This window comes from Fundulus heteroclitus, chromosome 6, assembly GCF_011125445.2.
Source record: "Fundulus heteroclitus isolate FHET01 chromosome 6, MU-UCD_Fhet_4.1, whole genome shotgun sequence".
Lineage (NCBI taxonomy): Eukaryota > Metazoa > Chordata > Actinopteri > Cyprinodontiformes > Fundulidae > Fundulus > Fundulus heteroclitus.
In genome coordinates, this window is record NC_046366.1 from 20,469,008 (window position 1) to 20,488,247 (window position 19,240).

The 19,240-nt window shown below is 37.7% G+C and overlaps 1 protein-coding gene across 4 annotated transcripts in view; it reads left to right on the top strand.

Annotated features, from left to right (window-relative positions):
* Positions 1–13,658, top strand: part of asic1c (acid-sensing (proton-gated) ion channel 1c) — a 149,835-nt gene extending 136,177 nt beyond the window's left edge. For 3 of the 4 annotated variants that reach the window (XM_036138284.1, XM_036138285.1, XM_012876274.3), the window contains 3 exons: positions 87–158; positions 8,064–8,116; positions 8,841–13,658. In XM_036138284.1, the coding sequence (XP_035994177.1) occupies positions 87–158; positions 8,064–8,116; positions 8,841–8,919 (204 nt within the window). In that variant the 3' untranslated portion in view covers positions 8,920–13,658. The remainder of the gene's footprint in view (positions 1–86; positions 159–8,063; positions 8,117–8,840) is intronic. The other variant, XM_012876281.3, reaches the window with a different exon arrangement.
* Positions 13,659–19,240: the final 5,582 nt, after the last annotated feature.

Sequence of the window (19,240 nt, forward strand, 5' to 3'; positions counted from 1 at the left end):
CAGATTAGCAGAAAATCATCTTTTCCAAGATATTGCATGTCCTTGAGTGTAATGCTTGTGAATCGTGATTTTGTTCTTGCTTTTAGGTGTTTAAGGATAAGGTTCTGGGATACTTCATGCGTAAGAAACGACCGCAGCGTTGTCAGAGCGACAATCTGGTAATTATTTTTCCTTGCTCTCTCTGGATGCAGTTGTCTGAATGGAACGAAGGTCATGTATCACTGAATAAGATGAGGAACAACAAAATGTCTGCTCACATTTAAAATACTTCTACTAAATGTTTCCAGATAATAACGAGAAGGTAAGGTAAGGCAAGGCAAATTTAGTTGTATAGCACATTTCAGTACAGAGACAATGCACGGTGCTTTACATGATTAAAATACAGGAAAATAAAACAGAATAAAAGCAAGTAGGAATAAAATGTATAAACAAAATGGAGCATGGAAAAATAGAAACTAAAAGCAAACATTAAAAACACTTGGACTACAAAGCTGAACCAATGATGTTTCAGTAAAACAGTTTAACTAGAACAGTCGAAGGAAATCCTAAACAAATGTGTTTTTAATCTTGATTTAAAGGAACTCAGGCTTTCCGCACTTTTACAGTGTTCTGGAAGTTTGTTCCAGATAAGTGGAGCATAGGAACTAAATGCTGCTCCTCCTTGTTTAGTTCTGGTTCTAGGTATGCAGAGTAGACTGGAGCCAGAAGACCTGAGTGGTCTGGAGGGTTAATACACTGATAACAAGTCTGTGATGTATTTAGGTGCTAGGCCATTCAGGGATTTATAGACTAAGAAGTATTTTAAAGTCTATTCTCTGAGATACAGGGAGCCAGTGTAAGGACTTTAGAACTGGGGTGATGTTCTCTACTTTCTTAGTCTTAGTGAGGACGCGGGCAGCAGCGTTCTGGATCAGCTGCAGCTGTCTGATCCACTTTTTAGGCAGACATGTGAAAACACCGTTGCAGTAATCATTTTGACTAAAGATAAACGCATGAATTAGTTTTTCCAGATCCTGCTGAGACATTAGTCCTTTAATCCTGGAAATGTTCCTCAGGTGATAGAAAGCCGACCTTGTAATTGTCTTTAGATGCTTTTGGACGTTCAGGTCTGAGTCCATCACTACACCCAGATTTCAGGCCTGATCAGTGGTTCCTAGCTGAAGCAGCTGAAGCTGTGTGCTATCTTTTGATCTCTCCTCTATTGGTCCAAAGATTATTATTTCAGTTTTGTTTTTATTCAATAGAAGAAAAATGTTGGCACATCCATGCATGGATTTCTTCTAGGCATTTACTCAGTGCTTGAACTGGTTCATAGTCACCTGGTGACATGGTGATGTAGAGCTGTGTGTCGTCTGCATAGTTATGGTAGCTGATGTTGTTGTGGAACCTCATCATATGGCATCCCAGTTTCGGCTCTTATTTTCATTTTAAAGGGAGAGCTCATGATAAAATGAGTTCACCGATGCAACATAATAATAATAATAATAATAATAATAATAATAATAATAATAATAATGCATCACACTTATATTGTGACACTCAAAGACGCTTTACAAAACAATTTTAAAAACACTGAAATAATCAATTACATACAACATAAAAGCAAGTTTAAATAAGTGGGTTTTGAGATGTGATTTAAAGTTCGGATAATGAGTTCCTGGTGGTCTGGGGCAGTAAGTCCCAAAGGGTGGTGGCAGCAGCAGCGAAGGCTCGGTCCCCCAAGGTCCGGTGTTTGGTGCGGGAGATGGGTTTGAGGAGGTTGGTATTTGCAGAGCGGGAGGGGCGGTGGGGTTTCACCATATCACCATATTATGAAGGGACTTGTAGGTGAGGAGAAGAAGCTTGTTCTGGATGTGGTATTGGACAGGGAGCCAGTGAAGCTGTTGGAGGACAGGGTCGATGTGATCTCTGGAATAGGTGCAGGTGAGCTGGTAGGCAGTAGAGTTCTGCATGTATTGTAATTTTTGGAGATGAGTGGAGGGAAGACCATAGAGGAGGCTATTGCAGCAGTGGTGTCTGGAGGTGATGAAGGCATGTATGAGGATTTCAGCTGCAGACTGGGAGAGAGATGTACGGAGGCGGGCGATGTTGCGGAGGTGGAAGAAAGACGTTTTGGTGATATGGCTGGTATGGGTTTGAATTGACAGGGAAAAGTCCAGGATGATGCCAAGGGTACGAACAGAGGAGTGAGGCTGAAGTTTTGAACAGATGGGAGGAGGAATTTTGGACCGGTGATGAGAAGTTCTATTTTGTTGCTGTTGAGTTTTATAAAATTATTGTCCATCCAGGTTTTAATGTCTGAGATGCAGTGGGTGATAGTGGATTGAGGTGATTGATTTTTTTTTTTTTTTGGATATGTAAAGTTAAGTGTCATCTGCATAACAGTGAAAACTGTCTGTGACGGTGAATTATCTGTTCAAGGGGTAACATGTAAATAATGAAGAGGAGGGGGAGCCAACACCAAAACTTGGGGAACACCATGAGTGACAAGGGAGGTATGAGATGTAACGCTGTTAATGGAAACAAAATGGTAACGGTAAGAGAGGTAAGGGGTGAACCAAAGGAGTGCTGTACCGGAGATGCCGATGGACTGAAGACGGTGGAGAAGGATTGTGTGGTCTATTGTATCAAAAGCGCCGAAGAGGTCGAGGAGAAGAAGGATGAATATGGAACTAGAGTCAGCAACGAGGAGGAGGTCAATGGTGACTCTGAGCAGAGAAGTTTATGTGCTGTGGTGGGTGCGGAATCCAGACTGAAAAGTTTCAAACAACTGAGATGTTGGTTGAGTTGGGAGATGACTCCGCATTCAAGGATTTTTGAAAGTTATAAGGAAGATTTGAGATGAGTCTGAAGTTGTCAAGGTGAGTAGGATTGAGGCTAGGGTTTTTTCAGTAGGGGTGTAATGGATGGCAAGTTTCAGTGGGGATGGGATGAAACCGGTGGTAAGTGAAATGTTTGATATGAGTTACTGTATGAGAGGGACTATTGGTGGGAATACAGGTTTTAAGGAGGGGAGACAGAATGGGGTCAAGATGACAAGATGAGAATTGTGTGTTTATGAGAAGTCTGGTGGTGTCTGAGAGGGACAGGGGAGAGAAAGAAGTGAAGCTGAGGGAGAGGGGAAACTGTAGGTACCAGTGGAGGAGGTGGTTGTCAGCGCTCTGTGAATGGTTCGGATCCCTGTATGAAAAGATGTCAGGAAGTTATTGCACTTTTCTATTGTGAATATGGAGGTAAAGTTATCTTGTGGTTTGGTGAGTTTTGTAAATATAGAAAATGGAGTGCGGGGGTTAGAGGAATTTGAATGGATAAAGTCCGAGTAGATTTTGGAGCGGGGAGATTTGAGTGCTGAGTTGTAAGTGTTGACGGCACAGACAGTGAGACCTGTTTTTTTTTTTTTTTAATGGAGACGCTGAAGTTTTCTGCGATTCTTTTTTAGTTTGTGGAGTTCAGCTGTTTTAAGAGGGGCTAACTGATTAAGGCAGGAGGAGAGAGTGTGGTTGTAAAAAATTACCAAATCAGTGATAGCGGGCTCGGAGGGAAGAGAGGAGCTAGAGATGTAGTGGATAAAGAGGAAGAGAGCGAGTTGGGAGAGAGTGACTTTGCTGTTGCTGATCACGTCCCGTTAAAGTGCTATGTTAATCTAAAACAGCAAAGTCCTCGAAAGACTAAAATACATTTTCAGAAAAGTAGAAATATTTTAAGGCTTTTAAGCGGTGAGAAAACATATTTGCTGTCAGAAATTCTCTCCGTCCTGATAAATAAAAATGTTAAATAACTTTTAGGACTTCAGCAGGAATAACAACTCAGCTGTGAAAGCAAAAAATAAAAAATAAATTCCTAGAGCAAAATCATGAGATGAAAAAAGCTCAGAAAGGAAAGCAAAATCTTATGCAAATGAATTATTTTTTTTTTCCACAAGGAAGAGTCAAAAGAGAAGTGAGTCGGAACAGAAAAAAATGGAATTTAGTCAAATGTGGGGTTGTTTGTCAGCATAAAATATCCATTCAGTAATTTGTTTAACACCCTTCTCTCATATTTCAGTGATGTCTTGAATCAGTAAACCAATAATGTTATATTTTTAATCTTCTAATAGAGTCTGACCAAGCAAAGCCCTCGCCATTACTTACAGGTCAAATGTGCCAACTTGCACTCTTGGTAGATTTACACTTGCTTTCCATTTTAGTCTTTCCCTTACAGCAGTTCATGGAAAGTTTAAACTTACAGCAAACTAAGTTCACGTTACTGAGAAGCTGTATAATTTTATAATGCAATGATCATATTTCAGAGTTGTTGTTTTTTTTTTAGCAACTATGTATCCGAGTGTTGCCTAACTAATGCAGTGACATCAGTTACTACTTCAAATGTTAGTAATATTTCTTTGGTACTTTTAAGTATGAATTATTTCTTCAGAGTTTCTCTTCAATAATTAGAAGCATGTCAATATGTTACTAGCAGTAGAAAACTTTATTTTGCATAAATCCAGAATAGATGGACCTGGAGGTTAAAAGTATGTCAAAACGCGCCAAGACCAAAAGGGACTATTATCATATTTAACACAACTCCAGTCTACAAAAACATTTGAGTGGTTTATGCAAATCATATTTAATGAATATTTAAACCAAAGTCACATTAATATTAGATATTTTTATACATGGAAGCCAAATATTCCTAACAATGGTTATGGAGGTAGGGGAGGAGCAGCACCATTAATCCTCCTGTGTTGCACATGTACTGGGAACAGAACATGTAAAATGCTACTGTCTGATATAAAGGTAAAGTGGTTTAACACAAAGATAAATAACTTTTTAAGTGAAAGCTGTTTTATTGATTTTAATTTTGTACAGAAGTGCTTTAAATGTTCTGTTCTCAGAATGTGTTTCATACTGGAAAATCAATGGTGGTGCACCACCTGATACCTCCCTTAACTTTGTGGACAAAGTTGTGGAGTCTTTGTGAATAACCCCCAATGCAAACAAGACAACACTTGCTGGCACCTGCTCTGACGTTTTTCAGATTAAAGTTCTTATAAGATGTTAGAATTCCCCTTTAGTTTTGGTCCCGCTCAGACAACCTGTTAGCTTTAGCCTTAAAGACTGACCAATCTGAAACTACACTAAATAAAGACACAGCAGGAGAGAATATATACACTACTTATAACCTTTTAACATAACCTGACTAGAGAAGTCATGCACTATCCCTTTAATAATCTCTAAAAGTGCAATTTAGAGCTCTGACAACCTATTACTTTTTTATTCTTATTCCACATGGCCCCTTATTATCTGAGTCGATGGCCCTTATCGCAACTAAGCCCCCACTAACTCCCTTTACACTATTTATTTCATATTCCCTGTATTTCTCAGTGTTGATGAATATGTAATTTTAGTTCATGGAGGGGTGAAACACATCCTTGCTTCCTTGCAGTATGACAGAACCATTAGAACATATTCACATCAAGGAGGCCTGAGATGAAAGCTGTTAAAAGAGATCTAAAGATTTCATTAGCCTTTTATGTTTAAGTTGTTTTCAGAGTCGATAAAACCAACTTCTTCATTTGAGTAATGGGGGAGATTTTCCTTACATTGCAGCATTTTGTTGAGGTCAGTGGCCTAACATGCTTCTTCCAAGGGAACCTCCTCGCTCCCTGATAGTTATGTTAGATTTCCACAGGGCAGTTAGAAGATGACTGACTGCTAACATCCAGAATGAGTGTTCGTGCTGTCAGTCAGCATCGCCAGACGTACTCCAGACCAAGGAGATAGCTGCCTTGACATAGCAGAAAACCTACATCTTATATATATATATATATATATATATATATATATATATATATATATATATATATATATCAAATCTGTGTGGCAAAATGATTGTTGATCTGTAAAGTTTAACATCACGTTAAGTTTTTCCACATTTATGTAATCCATTCACTTCATATGTCGTGCATCTCTGAAAAAGTTCAGACTTACTAACCAAAGTTAAAAGTATTCCTGTATTTCAGTGTCATTATAATAGGGGAAATTTAATCAAATTTTATGTACACCCATTTTTTTGTTTCGTTTCGTTTCTTTGATTATATTTGCCTTTGCTTTTATTGTGTTGCCCGCTAGGCAAACAGTTTACTTTTCAGAATACTGCAAATGCAAACAATGTAATGCGTGTCAGGCATGGGAAGCAAGAAAGATGGTATAGAAAATAAGTTATGCCCAACTTTTTTTTTTTTTCATTTTCTGCATGAGGACTTTAGCTTGTGCACGCTTGGTTGCCTTGGGTTCAGAATTGATTTATTATTGAGAGAGAAGTTTGCAAGAAAATGTTTATTGTTTCTCAACAGAGTGGATATGCTGTATATACAGTGAGTATAAGCCAGTATAGTAAATAAGGAATTTGTTTAGGTCTGAATTTATTGGATTTCTTAGTGCAACTGTGGGGGAGGCAGTATTTGCTTAGTGGACCACATGAATGTGTTTTAAACTGTTTATCCTTTTTGTAAATATCCATGTGACCACCCTGCAAAGGTATTCAGACTCCTTGAACTTCTCACACTTTGTGCTGTTACAACCAGAAGTTTTCATCAAGAGTATATGTGACAAAGCACAAAGTTGTGTATAGTTGTTACAAGGAATTAGAATGATCCATGGGTTCCTTTTTACATTTGTTTTACAATTTAAAAAAAATCCTGAAAAGGGTGACATGCATGTGAACTTAACTCCCCTAGTCAATACTTTGTAGAACTACCTTTCCCTGCAGGTGCCACCTCAGGGCTTTGAGGGTATATCTCTACTAGCTTTAAACATATAGAGACCAAAATCTTTGTTTATTTTTATTTTTTTGTATAAAGCTTAAACTCAGGCAAGTGGAATGGAGGGCATCTTTGAACAGTTTAGTTCATCTCAGTCCGTTCATACAATGCCAGTTTTAAACAAATTTCATATCAAAACATGCGACAAACGGATCCAGTTTAATTTCTGAAATGTGGAATCATATCAGCCAATCTTAATGACCTTAGTTATAACTCAATGCACTAAAATGTATCTTATGACGGCAGTTGATAAAATGTTTTTTTATCTAAGGAAGCCCAGGTGATTGCAACAGCCAGCAGCAATCCCTCCTAATGAGTGAACGTGTGTTGACAGCAAAAAGGAAAAGTGAAAGGGAACAGCTTCCTTTAAACAGGCAAAACCTTCCAGGCTCAGTGTGAACACTCAGCTGCAGCTGACTGGGGCTTTGAGAAGACATAGCAGAGATATAGCAAACAGAACTGGCCCAGGAGTACTTTCTATATGGAACTTAGCAGAGTTAGTAGCAGCAATAGCTCTTTCGACTGCTTTATCTATGCGAGAAGCAAAGCTAAATATTAGCTCAGACCACTTTCCCTGCAGCACTGAATCATTCCCCGATACATGATGCTGCCGCCGTCAACGAGAATAGGTTGCACTGAATTTTATTTAGGAGAAGCAGTAAAATGGCTTGAATACAAAAGTTTTAAAAAAGTATCTTCCTCATTCTGCTTCAGTTATGAACCAATTTGAGTTGATCGTCACATATAATATCGTCACAATATTATATGCAGAAATCTGTGGTTGTAATGTAACAAATTTTGAGAAAGGTCAATGGGTGTTAATTCTGATGCAAGGCATGTTTGTAATATGGTCACCTTCACAGAAATCATCTCCATCACATTTTTTTTCTGTCCAACACAGTGGCATGCAAGAAATTGGGCCAAAGCGGGGTCCAAATATTTGCACCACTTTTGTTTTTACAACTCATTATCATATCACCACTCGCAGAACGGAAAGTAAATGATCTAATCGGATTTTGTTTTAATCTGAACACTCATATCCACCATCGATCATCAACACATCTGGTAACTGATCTTTGTTTTCCCTGCTCATTAAAAAAAAAAACAACAACAAAAAAACACTTTAAATTTAGTTTGTGGAGACCCTGTACTGCAGTATCTCCTCAAAGGTTTACCGTACAACATTTACATTGTTTTTTTTTTTTTTTATTTTCATTTCAGTCACCCTCACCCATCTTTCTTTTCATCGTGTCTATTCCAGGAGTTTCCAGAGAACCCAACCAGCCCTGGTGTCACGCCTAATCATGCCCCCAGGTAGCACACCCCATTTATAACAGATGCTCCCTCCCATGCTGTCCCTCTCTTTCATTCATACCTTGAGATCCATGCCATACATCAGTGGTCACAAAAGAATTGGTTGGCAGCCAACAAAAGAGGGTCCGATTATCCAGCTCCAGTGAGCATTTTCATATCTACTGTTACGTCAGAACAGGTCTGTCGTGATGAGTGTCTGTGTTTTTAGGCTCAAAACATTAAAAGAGACGAGAGTTGGTTGGATTCTCCAAGTGCGTTTAAATTGTACTTGCTGCACAGTATAAAGCCTGTTCCATCATTCCATCCACTGAATAATGAAATGTGCTGTTTTCTTTCTCCTTTCCCTGCTTTCATTCTCCATCCCCTCACTTCTCCTTCTCCACCCGTGAAACATATGTAACATTGTCCAAACTCTGAACTCATGACCTCATCTTTTTCTACATATGTTTCTGTCATTTATCATCTTCGATTAAAAATCCTTGTGTCCATCTTAATGTTGATCATCTGCCTATTTTTTTATGTTTGTGATTTCCCCTCATCATATTTCATTTTTGTTCCGTTCCTTACCACCAACTTTCACTCTGATTTTATCCGTTTTTCGGCATATTGGTTATCTCCTCTTTTTTTTCGCCATCTCTTCCTCCCTTAAACCGGCTGAACTCGTCTTCCCTGCTTCCCCTTTCCCGCCTCTGTTTTTTTTTTCTTTTCCTTTCTTTTTCTGCAGAGCACATGTGACACCCTCCGGAGTCACTCGGACAGCCTCGGATTCACGCCGAACATGTTACCTCGTCACCCGACTTTAGGCAACTTTGAGGAATTTGCTTGCTGATGACACAACGCAGGGGCTGGGGCACATCGAGACTTGACGGCAAACTGTGAAATAATTTGTGTATTTAACAGAGAAGCATTACGTGTATACTCAAAAGCAGTACGATAGAAATAGAAGATCATTGTCTCTCTCTCTTTCTCACGCACACACACACACACACACACACACACACACACACACGCGCAGACACACACAAAAGACACCACTTCCAAAACAGAACTCAGGTTTAACATCCATGTGAAGGGCATCAATGTTCATTTTATCCACGTTTCATTTTGTTACTTTGGTTTTGTTAACCTGTCACTTTAGATCGAACAATCCGCACAAACAAATCTGTCCAGAAACGGGTCTCCAACCTGTGTTGAGTGTCGCGATAGCACTATGTAAGCTTTGCTGTGTACTAATGAAGCCAGAAAACAAGGGAAAAAATGGACTGGTATGTTGCAGCATTGTTAATCTTTACAGTACTATATCTCCCAGCATTCAACGAATGCTGTATAGAGTAACCATGTTCTTTTAAGAGTATGGTTGAAAGAGTATGATTGTTGGTTGAAAGAGCTTCTGAGACCCGAATGAAAACAATTGAGTCTAATGTTGCCTTTTGCTACAGTGAGACTGTGGCATGTCTCATTAGACAAATGTGCTTACTTGATTTTAAGACCGAGCAAGAACTTCATTGTTTGTATATATGCAAAAGCATTATGTATTATTCAGCAGTTGCCATCCTATGGGCTGAAATAGGATTGCTTTATCGACTTTAGTCAATCTTTTACAGTATAGTCACGAAAAAGGCAGTTGATTGTATCTTTAAACGATTTTACACTTGTTTGTTTGGTTGTTGTTTTTTTATTTTTATTTATTTTTTCATTATTGGAAAAAATTCCTCGTATGTTTCCTACCATTATAATGGATGCTAAAAATTCATCAGTTCAAATAAAACCACTGTGGCAAGCTGTTTTATAATTTAATATACAAAAAAAAAATCCTGAAAGCACATATCTGTAATTTAATCCTTCGTACTCAACAAGAACATTTCGACAATGCAAAATGCAGTTTGTTCTTTCCACAGTCAACTTGTCAGATACCTAAAGTGTCATTGTTTGTCTGACGCCCCTTTTCCAATTTCACAAATGAATTCATCCTTTGCAGATCTTCCTTCTGAAACAGAAGTCGCACTACAACAATTATGTTGCTTGTCTTTATATAACTTATGTTTCAAAAACCTAAACCCTTATTTGAGAATTGTTAAACTATTCTTACACTGATTCTTGTCTAAAAATCGTAGTCACATGTTTCTTATGTCACAGCCATAAAGTGTGTGTCACATATTTTCTTTATAGTGGTGTGTATTTGGATCAAGGCTTTAAAATGTGAGTTGGTTTATCCTATGACTGTCACTGTCTCTTTTTGTTGTTTTTCCCCCCATTTTTCATATTTAAAGATTGCATTACCATCTTGGACTGAATTTCACAGTTTTTGAATGCCCCCAAATATAAATTAGCTGAAGGTCAGACTTTCCAGCCTCAGTACTGTCTAAAAGCATTCAGTTTGCAGATGTGAACAAATATCCATCAGTGCAGACGGAGCATTTGGAAAGACTAGCAGGAGCGTAAATAATGTTAATATTGTATCATTGCTGCGACGTTTGTGTAGCATATACCGGTACATAGATTTTGTAGCAGTACTGAGTATGTGCTGTATAGATTGCTTCTCTAAATCGAGGCGGTCATGCCTCTGAAATGTACCACCAAAAGGTCTGTGGCTGCCTGGCTTGACTAGAGAGGAAATTACAATTGCTAAACTACCAGACCGGTAAAAAGGTGAATCTGGAGCATAACCTACTAAACTCCACATATCTTCATGCACCACTGAAACGTAATGCTGATATGCAATAATGTGACAAAGGGTAAAGCCCTGTATATCTGAAATGTTCTTTTTGACTGGGAAGAATTGGACTATGGACATCTGCAGTAGATATCCAGTCTAACCATTGAATGTAAAAATATGCAGAAATGCTAAAAGGACATTAAAATATGTTAAACTTTTGTTTGGTGAACTCATAGTTGTGAAGGCCTTAAAATAAGTTACTAGTTAGATTCTTCCGTTAAAGGTATTTTGTAAAAGTTCTGACAATTAAGAATGTCTCTTTGAACTGGAGAAATACTGTTTGATCGCCTAAGAGCTATTTAAAGAATAGGAGCGGCCTGATTATATGTTGCAATGGCATTCCATCACTTCTAGGGTGGGGTTCCTTTCTCTACCTTCAAGGAGACATCTGTTCTGATCACAGATAAACACAAATCAGTTCAACAAATACAAAGATCTGCTGTTATTGCAGAGGTCAATATTTACTGTTTGTATAGAAGTGCCGAACAAAGGTAAGATGTAAGTAGGAGTTGAATGAAAGATGCTTAGAAAAGGGGTTACACAATTGTGAATTTTTTCTTTCAAGTTTACCACAAATCAATGCCTTGCAATAGCTGTTGCATCCCTTTGAACTTTGACATTTTAACATGTTAATACCACAGACTTCAGTGTATTTCTTTTGGATTTTATGTAATAAACCAGCACAGTGTTGTGCATATTTTGGATGAAAGAAACAACAAAATAGTTTTCAAATTTTGGGCTAGAAGAGCCTCAAAGAGGAAGAGAGGGACTTAAGAGGAGACGCTCATGTGGGAGAATTTGTTGCAATGCAAACTATTTGCCATACACTTCTATCAAAAAATGGCAAGAAGAAAGCCATTTTGGAGTGAGCTGTAAGGAGCCTTGTTTGTGACAAGACATATGGGGGACAGAATAAACATTTGGAAGGAGGTTCTCTAGTCGGATAAAAGCAACTTTTTGGCCTTACATGCAAACGCATGATGGGTGGAGGAAAGCTAAAACTGTGGATAGCTCTAAACTCACTATCCCCACGGTGAAACGTGGAGGTGGTAGCATCATTTTGTGCAAATAAATATTCGCAGCTGTTCAAAGCTGATGAGAATGTTGAAAGAGCTAAATACAGGACAATCCCAAAGATGACTTAGAAAATCTACTCATACTCTGCTTGAGCTTTTCTACATAGAATAGGTGGAAATATTTAGTATGTAAATGGACATAGTTTGTAGAGAGATGCCCTTAAAGACGGCTCTAAAAGTCATTAATTAGGAGTTGCTAAATACAAATGCAAGCCACAGTCTTCAGATTTTTAGATGTAAAAATGTCTGACAACAATGCATCTTCTACTTCCACCTCACAATCATGCACTAGTTTCGTATGCTATATAAAATCCCAATGAAACACACTGAAGTTTCAGATTGTAGTGTGACAACTTGTGAAAAAGTTCAATGGGTAAGGCATTGCATATAGTTTGGCCTACCTACCGTAATGGAAAAAAAAAACTGTTAAAAATGGCAACAGGAACAAGAAAAGAGATCTTTCCATGTAAATAAACAACAGTAATGCCTGAGGATACCCCGACCACGTGCAACAGAAGAGAAAGGAAAGTGCACCACAACCGTGTATCTCAAACTTGAAAACAAAGGTTTTACAGTTATTTTCCAGTGTGGAGAAAATTGTAAAGAACCTATTAGGTTCTGGGAGGCAGAGCTGAGTGAATCCAAGCCATATGAACTAAAGTTATCGCATTAAATTGGTGAAGGGAAACAACTTACATAGATCTCTTTCATGTCTTAGGGAGGAGGGGGAGGAATACATCGACCTGCACAGAAACTGTCTGACTTGCTGCTGCCCTTCTTATTTTAACCTGTTCTTCCATCACAGTGTCTTAAAGCTATTCAGCAGCACAATCGCCCGCGATAGTAATCTAATCAGCAAGAAGAGTTTAAAAAGACTGGTGACATTCCGAAACCTGATAGAAACTTGTAAATACCTGCAATCAAATACCACAAAAAAACAAACAAAAAAACAACAAAAAATCAGATACTTGTGTAAAGCGTTGCATAAGAATATTTATATACTGACACAGATATATATATAGAGAGAACATATTTCTTCATTTTCTCATTAACAGGAGGAAAATGGATTTCAAAGTCTCGTTTTGGGAATCACACCCTGACTTACTGAAAGAATGCCTCAAACATCAGAACCATGCATCGCAGCATTATTCAGTTTGTTCGACTTCCAAGAGCTGCATTGTACAATTTGACCACTGTATACAAACATTACTATCCCAAAATATGTAATACGCCACAAATAACAGTTTATGATGTATAAATGATCCAGTATAATAAACTATATTTACCCATCAATACTTAAGTACATAACTTTCCTTCTTACCTTGGTGTCATGCTTCTTCCTCTGTTCCACTGCTGTCCTTGTCTCTAAACTATTGGACCTATTGGTACTATTTACAAAAAAAAAAATTAAAAAAAGAAGTTCAGAACAACTTTTTCCTTTCTTTTATGTGAGAGTTTTCTGAGTGTGCCACAGTTTAATTTCATGGTATTCAGACCACTGTAGCTTTGTTACTCTGTAGTTTGTGTATTAGATGACTGTTGATGTGAAGCACAAACCCTTGGAAATTAGCCATGGCTCGAAAGCCAACGACGGGGTGTCTATGACTCTGACAGCCTTCTGTGGCTCTAATATAAAATGACACAAACTGTTAAATGTGATGTACTCTTGGCTCTGACAACAGGAGCGAGAACGGAGCCACCTTTAAGACAAACTTTGAAGAGATTTTACATTTTCAGGACAAAAAAAAAATACACATACGTGGTGTTGCCTCTAAAGCAATAAAGGGAAGAGATGTGTTATGAGAATGGTGTAAAAAGGTTTTTGGATTTGAATTATATACATCTAGAATATTGTTGGGTAATTTATTTCATCAATTCAATACAAAAAGTGAAACATATATACATGTAAAAGTGCACAAGGTCAAGCGGTTATTCCTGGTAATTTTTAGGGATTATGATCCAGAATTTATAGAAATCCTAAATGTAGTTTCTCATAAAAACAAAAAAAACTAAACACACATTTTTTTTTACAAGGAAATGTTATATCATTGCCTGCACGATCCAGGCGAAGACTGCTGGGGGGACAGCCTCCACAAGGAGAGTAAGACAACAAAGCTTATTGCTAAAGAGGCTGGTTGTTCACACAGTGCTGGATCCAAGTATTTTATTAGAAAATTGAGTGAGCGGAAACATTTTTTAAGGAAAAGGTGCACAAGGAACAGGGATAATTGCGGTCTTGGGCTAATGCTGAACCAGAAACAATGTCAAAAGCTTCTTACCTAGACTAAGCAGAAGAGGAGAATTACATTCGCCAGACACAACACAGCAGACTAGATGAAGGCCACTATGGAAGCAGTCTGGGGTTCTTTAATGCGTCAGCAGAAACAGCCACATCACCAAAATGCTATGAAGCATTAATGCAGTAATATATGCAAAAAGGAGTCCAGACCCAGTGTTGAGTGAACTACTGTACATGGACATACTTTTCAGCTGACATCTCTATTGAACATCCTTTGTTTTTTTTAATTGGCCTATGATATTGTAATTTCATAATTTTGTATTTGCAATAGCTGAAAGCCATACTCCAGGTTACCAGAAGTAAATGCTTGAATACATATTACATTCTGCATATTAAGTCTATAAAATAAGTCAGTTTCACAGTTTGAATTGAATTGCTGTAATAAATCAATTCAGTTGTATTCTAAGTAAGTGAGATTCACCTATATTAAACCGAAGGAATGGATGGGGCAAGAGTATAGCTCCCGACGTGATGCTGCATTGCTGTGATGATTTTGGGAGGGAGTGAAGTTATTGGGTTAAAGAAAAACAGACCCAACATTACCAGATACTGTGGAGATCTTTGTTGGAATGTCCCCGGTCTTTACCTCTACCCCCCAACCCCTGCCTTATTACGTGTAAAAGAAGAGCAGCGCGTACCTGAGCTGGCAGAAACTATCGATGAACTTCATGAAGTTGATATTTACTGCATAGCTGCGAGTCAAAATACGAGTATTCTACACATACAACTGTTTTATGCTGATATTTTACAGCAGATCACACATTTTTCTCCTTGCATGATCATTATGTATTCCTAATATATCAGATCTATCAATGTAATGATAGCTATGCTGTTCACTTTGTATTGTCCAAGGTGTATTTCTGGAGTCAGATGAATCAAAAAAACGGCTTTCTCCACGTCTTCATGTAGTCCGTTTGACAGTAACACACAGAACAATCCTCTTAACTATTTTAGCAAAGGTTGTTTAAACATTGCGCAGCTTAAAGTAAAGCTAACATGTGCCTTTAAGACTGATTCTTACAGGTAATATCATTTTACCCCCCACCCCCCCCTAACACCCACACACACACACAAATATCTGGAGACCTGGAGTTGTTTCATCTGGCTCTACATGCGCTATGTGTATTTTACTGTAGATATGTGATTTTAACTCTGAACTGTACATTAAATAGTTATTACACAATTACCCATGCAGTTGCTCGTAAATGAAAACACTTTTTAACGTGTTAAATTGTTGACTGACGGCAGACATTTTGTGCCAATCTGGAGGCGTCAGACATTCTAATCAAACGTGAAAAACTAAAGAGAGAGTGCCAGGGAGAGTAAAGTTACGCCGATCATAGCTAAAGGCTTTGAACATGATGACCTAAGAAACAAACTTTGGAGTTAAGAAGAAAACATATGGGTTCCCTAAATGTTGGAGCAGGAGGTCAGTAATAATAGGGTCATCCTCAAATTTCCATATCTATCTAATAGGCTTACCTGCATAAGCGCAATTTTGACAAGGAATCTGCAATCAAAAGTGCAAGCAGATGTTGGATTTTTGAACCTCTTAGGGAAACTGGCCCAGATTAGAGAGCTGTTGGTTGACACAAAGCTTTCAGAAGTGAAATCAACAGTTTGATCAAAGATGTTGGTTATTCCCTGTTGGCTGCGTCTGAAATTTGGAGCCAGGCTGCACAAAAATGGGAAGACATAAAAAAGAAACTTGCCAATAGACCAAGGCTTCATCCTGCAAAACTGAGCCACCCGCTGCTATACAAGGATGTTGGATCCTGATTAGTGAAGAAAATTGTTTTCTTTTTAAATCAGTGAACTGCATGCTCAAAACAACTCAAGCTTTGGGGAGGGTTCAAGGATTTCTAGATTTCTGTCCTCAGCCATTTTTTCTTAACGTGATCAGAAAAACAAATCTGCCATTAATCAAAATGTTTTATATGTTGTGTTACACTTTACAAAGCCAGAATGTTCAGCCATTGATAGTTATGTCTCACATCGTTTTTTTTTTATTAACTTTAATAAAAGTGGTATTTTTTATTTTTGATAGTGGCTGTACAATATCTTGCTGATTGTACAGGCATGATCATTTAATATCCACAGCAGGGAGAGCCTGTTGTGGGTCCTGTGAGGACATTTTTAGCTTTTTCCTCATTCGGGGAGAATTTCCTAGGATGACAAGGTTGTTGTATGACTGTTATCTGGCAAAACTCTTTCAAAATTTATTAATTTCCGAAATTATGTCCACCTGATACACGTCAGGCCAAGAAATGTGGGGGTGTTCTCCTTTATGCCCCCAACAGAAATGACAATTTTATAACATTTTACAGAAATGTTATACAACTTATATTAGTTGCAGTTTTTTTTTGTTTTAATATTGGTTTTTAATATTCACATCAAAATATGTTAGAAAACGAACAGGCTGCCATGGTGATTTTTTTTAAGCTTGATTTTTGCTCATCAGATATAGATTCAGTGCTACTTGATAAACTATAAACACCCCTTTAACTGACGATATGTAGAAATAAACTGAGGCTTCATGTAAAAGACATTTAGCATATTGAACAATCGAATGGTTATAGTACAAATGTTTTGCCATCACAAAGCCATTCATCTTAAACTGTTTTTGGTCGAATCTCAAATTTCTCTCTTACCTAAGCTTATCTGTGTTAAATGTAGCCCAGGCATCACAATATCTTTACATATATGGAAATATAGCAAATTTTATTTAAGGTGCTACAAATCTTTAATATTTGTTGTACAAGTATCAACAAAAACATTAAAAACCCAGTATAGATTAATTTTGATTCATATCAATATCTCAAAATTATGCTGACATCTGCTTCTTATATTCTACAGTCTTAAAGTACTGAATAATCCAGCAGCCAATGAGTTCTTTTATAAAAGCAAAGGCCAGGTTGACTTTACTGAACTCTGAGTCCTACTGACTTTAACATGCAGTCGAAATGTTTGACCAAAGTTTTAGCAGCAAAAGGAAAAAAAAAAAAAAAAGAGATACCAAAGTGCAAAACCCGCCCTCGTTTAAATAAAGTTTCAAAAAAGCTTTTTAAAAAGTCTAAAATAAAAGCGTCTCTTCGCAGCTTTAATGTACAAAACAATAATAATAAGACACTGGAATCGACTGCTTTTTGATTTTCTCTTAATGATTTTAATCCAAAGCACACATCCTTCATTTTAAATGCTTAAAACAGTAAAATGCAACATTTTTAAGTAACTACTGAGAATCCGCTTATGTACCAAAAAAAAAGATTTTGCTACATTTTTAGGTAAAAGAAAACAGACATACCATGTTTAATAAATACATGCACCCATTAACTATTTTACATAATTAAATTGAGAGGAAAAAAAAAAAAAAGATCTTTCCTCAGTGAGACGATTGCTTTAGATGCCACTTGATATGTCGGTTTTTTAATAGCACAAGTACAGCTGTAATCATGTGGAGTGGAATAAAACAGGTAGCGGTTGATGTAGTAATTGCTAAACAGAAAACGCTCATGGTGCAAAACAATACTTTACAGAATTAGATGTGTTGCTTTCCTTTTCAACTAGTAGAAAACCATAAAAAAAGCATCGCAGAGATAAAAAGTGTCAAAACAGTAAATGTTTCACAAATGGTCATAATCATGTAAATATTGGCCTATTAATAAACGTCTGTTATTCTGAATGTCAGTGTTTAACGTGTAATCATCTTCATACCTATTGTGACAAAGTGCACAAATATAAATACAAATATGGAAATAAAAAGCTTGAGCGTCTGAAATTATACGACTAAAGTTGCTTTTCATGCTAATATACAATCTTGCAATCGGCAGTGGAACGAACACTTCTGAATCAGCATTTAAAAACACAAGAAACGGTAAAAGTGTGAAGTTCGGGCAGTAAACGTAGCCTGCGGTCTTTTTCCATCCTTCTCTACGTTATTTCTTGGGAAAATATAGTTTACTCGGTAGCAGTGACAGCAGGCAAAATGAGAACATCTGCAGCTAGTTTAACCTCGGGAGAAAGAAGGAAAGAAGAAAAACAAGTTCATACCCAGACAAAAACTTAATTAAATCCCGCAATTTACTGTAGCGGTTCTGGGAAAGGAAGGTTGCTGCTTCTCTGTGATAAGTACTCAATGAAAGTCTTACTTCCTGGGAGCCTATTTGATTAAATAAAGTAAAACTGACACAATAAGGGGGAAACATTAGCACACGCCTGCTGTTTCTAAACCGCTGATAAATTAGTGTGCTGCTATGGTGGACCGCATTGGCTACCAAAGAGGATTGACGCATTAGCAACAGCGAGGTCTAAATGGTATTATGTAGAGACAAGAAGTGTCAGTAAATATCTCTGCCCCAAAGCGCCGTAAACACAAAGACCACCATAATGTAAAACAAACAGATTCCAGGGTTTTACTGTGGATGTTACGATTCCCAATTGGCACCTGCCTCTCTGATCAGGCAGGCGGTCTCAGTGTGGTGGCTCACTGGGGCGTGTATATTAAGCCCTCCGTGCATATCTATTAAAAAGGGGACAGTTCAGATGTTTGAGGTTCTGTGAAAAAGGTTTTAAGCCGCTACTGTCTGGAGAAGACGACTCCCGGAAAACTGCACTGAAAATGTAAAGTGGGGACAGTGCGTGAAGCGTACAGATCTAATCAACATGGCTGCCGGTTGATGACAGAGCTGCTTGCATGTAAGCTCTGAATTAAAGTGGAACAGCAACAGCTTCGCAACAACGCTAATAAGGCATAAACAAAGTGCAAAATAATTTCTACATAGTGCCATCGTCTCTCCACGCACAGTTCTGTTCATAAGTTTACGTACTCTCATCGTGGGCATTCGGCTAATTTATTTTGAACTTTCATTGATGCATTTGAACCCAAAAAAAAACAAAAAGTATTTGTTATTCTAAGGGTGGAAAACAAATCTGCAAGGATAATGAGTCTCATTCTGGATTTCCACCACTCCGCACACATTAAAAAAGTATTAATTGAATCTATGGCAAGCAGATACACCAACAAGTTCTTGTAG